The following is a 3088-nucleotide window of genomic DNA, read 5'->3' on the forward strand; positions in this document are numbered from 1 at the left end:
GCACTGTCCTGCGGTACCCTTGAAAGGATCTCAAAGCTCCTGGTTGAGAATCACTGGTCTAAGCTTGTAGGACGTCTATGTAGTCAAGCCCGACACAACTGCGTGGCAGAACACCTGACCCTAGTGCAGGCGAAGCAGGGGGACCGGGTCCTGCTGCCGCACAGGTGGTCAAGATGCACCGGAGAGATCTGAGGCAGAGGGCCGTGCCCCCATGGAAGAGCAAAGCAATTCCTCTGTAGCAAAGCAGTCTGCGAGCCCACGACTGTCACGAGGTGGGTGACAGTTGTGAAACCTCTGGGTGCCCAAGTGCAGGCATTTGCAGAAGCGCAGGTGCGTGCATACAGAGCAGTGCCATCCCGAGCTGCACGCTGCCCCCTTGAAGCAGGTTGACCCCCACATCCACCCAGCTCCCACGCCCCGGTCCAGCCCGGGCACTCACCAGCAGATGAGGCCGGCGATGACGGCGGTCCAGGTGACGCAGCAGGAGCTGGGTTGCTTGGTCTCGGTGCCCTCGCCCCTCTTGCAGCAGCACAGGCAGATCAGGTAGACGGTGAGGAAGAGGAGGTTGAGGCCGAGGCAGATGGCTGCCACCAGGCCCAGGAACAGCAGCGACTGCGTGGGAAGAGAGGCCTGAGTCAGTGCCGAGGCATGGGCTGGGACGCAGGAACCGCACAGATCTGGGTTCCCGGGGGCAAGCCCTTGGCTGCGGACCCCAAAAAGGTGGGGCCTGGCAGGGCTACGTGCAGCCCAGTGCCCTCCTCTCCACCAGTGCCAAGGCAGGACTGGCGGGCCCCTGCACCCAGAGCAGGCAGGGCCAGGGGCCTCCGTGCACAGACAACACGGAGCCCGGGATGACACGAACCCCAGGCCACCCACTGCTGGGAGGGGATCCTAGGGAGCACAGGGCCATTGCAGCGCCCTGGCCAGCTGCAAGGAGGACACTGATTTGCATCTATAACAATAGGGCCCATCTACCCCCAGTGACCTTTGCAGCGCGGCGTGCCTCGATGAAGCGGTGCGGCGAGAGCCCCGGGCGCTGGGCACCGTCGCTCACGAAGACGACACGTGACCGAGCCAGGCAGGACCAGTGGGTACGAGGCTCCTGCATACCCTCCCTGCTCTGCCGCAGCTCTCGCGCTGCAAAGGGGTCCCACCCGAGCCCCAGGTGCCCTAAGAGCGCCTGGCTCAGCAACACCTCGGTCCTGCGGGCTGGGAGCCTGACTGCCTGCTGAGGGTGACTCAGAGGGCTGGCTCCTTCCCGACGCCTGCTTGCACTTCCCATTGCCAGGGTCAATCCCAGCCTTTATTGCCCTGCCGGGGACAGGAGCGCTGACTGCACAGTACCAAAGGGCGAGAGAAGAACAGCCGAACCCAGCGGGAGACATGTACCTCGCCCCTGGCCCCGGCAGCAGGCTCTGAGGGGGAAGCCGCCCCCTGCCCCATTGCAATAAAGCCCCCTTTGTCCCCACAGCCGCAGGCCCCGTGCTCCCCTCTCCCATTGCAGCACCAGCCCAGGCGCCCCCCATGTGACGGGACTCACGCCCCGGTCACGAGGGGCAGCTGCTGGCAAGCGGGGTCTCTCCAGGAGGCGTGGGTGGGGGGTGCAAAAGTGAAGCCATGGTGCCTCAGCAGGCAGCACCGACCCCAGGGTCCAGCACGCGTGCAAGGAGGAAACCCCGGGGGTTCGACTGCCTGTCCCAAGCCCCCGGGCAGGACCGGCCTGGCCTGGGCGGCTGGCGAGGCAGAGACGGGGCAAGTCGGGCTGTGGCTAATGCGGAGACAGGCTTGTTAGTGCCTCCAGGACCCCTATCCCCGGGGCCCACGGGCAGGCGATTAAGCACGGAGCCCGACAGCTCCCCATTCGGGGAGCTCAGACAGCGCCCGCAGCCCCGGAGGGAGTGCCAGGACCTCCGCCTGGGGTAGAGACTTAGATGGGGCAAGGGCCGGACGGGCTCCTGCTGCTGAGGGGTACCGGGGCAGGGCGGAGGGGCCCTAAGGACACACCACGCCCCAAGCTCGTCCCACTCCCTCCACTTCCAATCGCTCTGTGCCAGCCCAGAGGTGGCCGCATTTCGGCGGGGCTGTGGCACAGGTGGGGGAAAAAGCAGCCCGGGAAGTGGGGGCACCACCGGGCTCTCAGCCCCACCCCAAGGCGGGCTCCGGCCCCAGCAGAGATAATCAACCCCCCACGCAGGAAGCTTTCTGAGGCCAATTGTTTCAGGTTTTCCTTCCTCCCAGCCCCATCGGGCAACACCGAAGGCAGATAAAAGCCGAACGAGTTGACCTCAAGCCCGTACCACGGGCTCCAGACCCAGCCGCAAAGGGCACGGCACGGGGGCTGGAGAGACGCTTCCTAGCCAGCGCCGGGGAGAGCAAAGGAACGATCCTGTCTACGGCTGCCAGCGGGCTCTGCATGCCAGAGGCTGCGCTAGGGGCATGCGGCTACTTCTGGGGTGGCGGGCACCAAGCAGGGGCGGATTTGGGGAGAGGACTTGTGTCCACACAATGGTCACGAGTGCTCCCACCCCCCGGCCCTGGGACAGAGCCGCTCTCCCGTACCCTCCACTGCCCGTTGGATGAAGCTGGGCAGTCTTCAACGGGCGGCCCCCCGTGCCCTCGGCACCCGTGCGAGGTCGCCATCCCAGCTTTGCCACGGCTCTCCCGGCGCACCCCCTTCCACCAGCCCCTCCTGCAGTGTGCTAGGCAGGGCGGGACGTGCAGCTGAGGGATGTGGTGAGGATCGCCTTCCCAGGATGTTACTCCACAGTAACGGCTCCATGGGCAGCCCCTACTCCTAACCCGGCCAGAACAGGGGGCGGCCCGGAGAGGTCCACGCTAGCTCCAGAGGCGCAGCGGGCAATGCAGGCCGTCGTGCCCACGCGGGGGACGCGCATCTGGGCCCCGGCTGCCGCAGAGGCTTTCCCAGGGCTGGAAGGGAGCCCGGCGAGTTGTCTGCCTTTCTCCACAACCATCTTAGCGGGTTTTGTTCGCCGGGCTGGGGATTACGCAAAGCTGGGGGAGGGGAGTCCGGCGAGGCTTCGCCTCCCACAAGGCGCCGGCTCTTTGCCCCCCTCCGCCCCCGGAAGCG

General features: G+C 66.3%; 1 protein-coding gene across 2 annotated transcripts in view; it reads right to left on the reverse strand.

The window, feature by feature from the left end:
• Positions 1–2667, reverse strand: part of TTYH2 (tweety family member 2) — a 13297-nt gene extending 10630 nt beyond the window's left edge. Inside the window, exons 1-2 of one of the 2 annotated variants that reach the window (XM_025216920.1) lie at positions 2560–2667; positions 440–612 (exon numbers count right to left, since the gene is read on the reverse strand). In XM_025216920.1, coding sequence (XP_025072705.1) covers positions 440–612; positions 2560–2640 — 254 coding nt within the window. In that variant the 5' untranslated portion in view covers positions 2641–2667. Of the gene's footprint in view, positions 1–439; positions 613–985; positions 1146–2559 lie in introns of those variants that run through there. The other variant, XM_006034819.3, reaches the window with a different exon arrangement.
• Between the last annotated feature and the right edge of the window lie 421 nt (positions 2668–3088).

The sequence above is a fragment of the Alligator sinensis genome, unplaced genomic scaffold (assembly GCF_000455745.1).
Source record: "Alligator sinensis unplaced genomic scaffold, ASM45574v1 scaffold1200_1, whole genome shotgun sequence".
Classification (NCBI taxonomy): domain Eukaryota; kingdom Metazoa; phylum Chordata; order Crocodylia; family Alligatoridae; genus Alligator; species Alligator sinensis.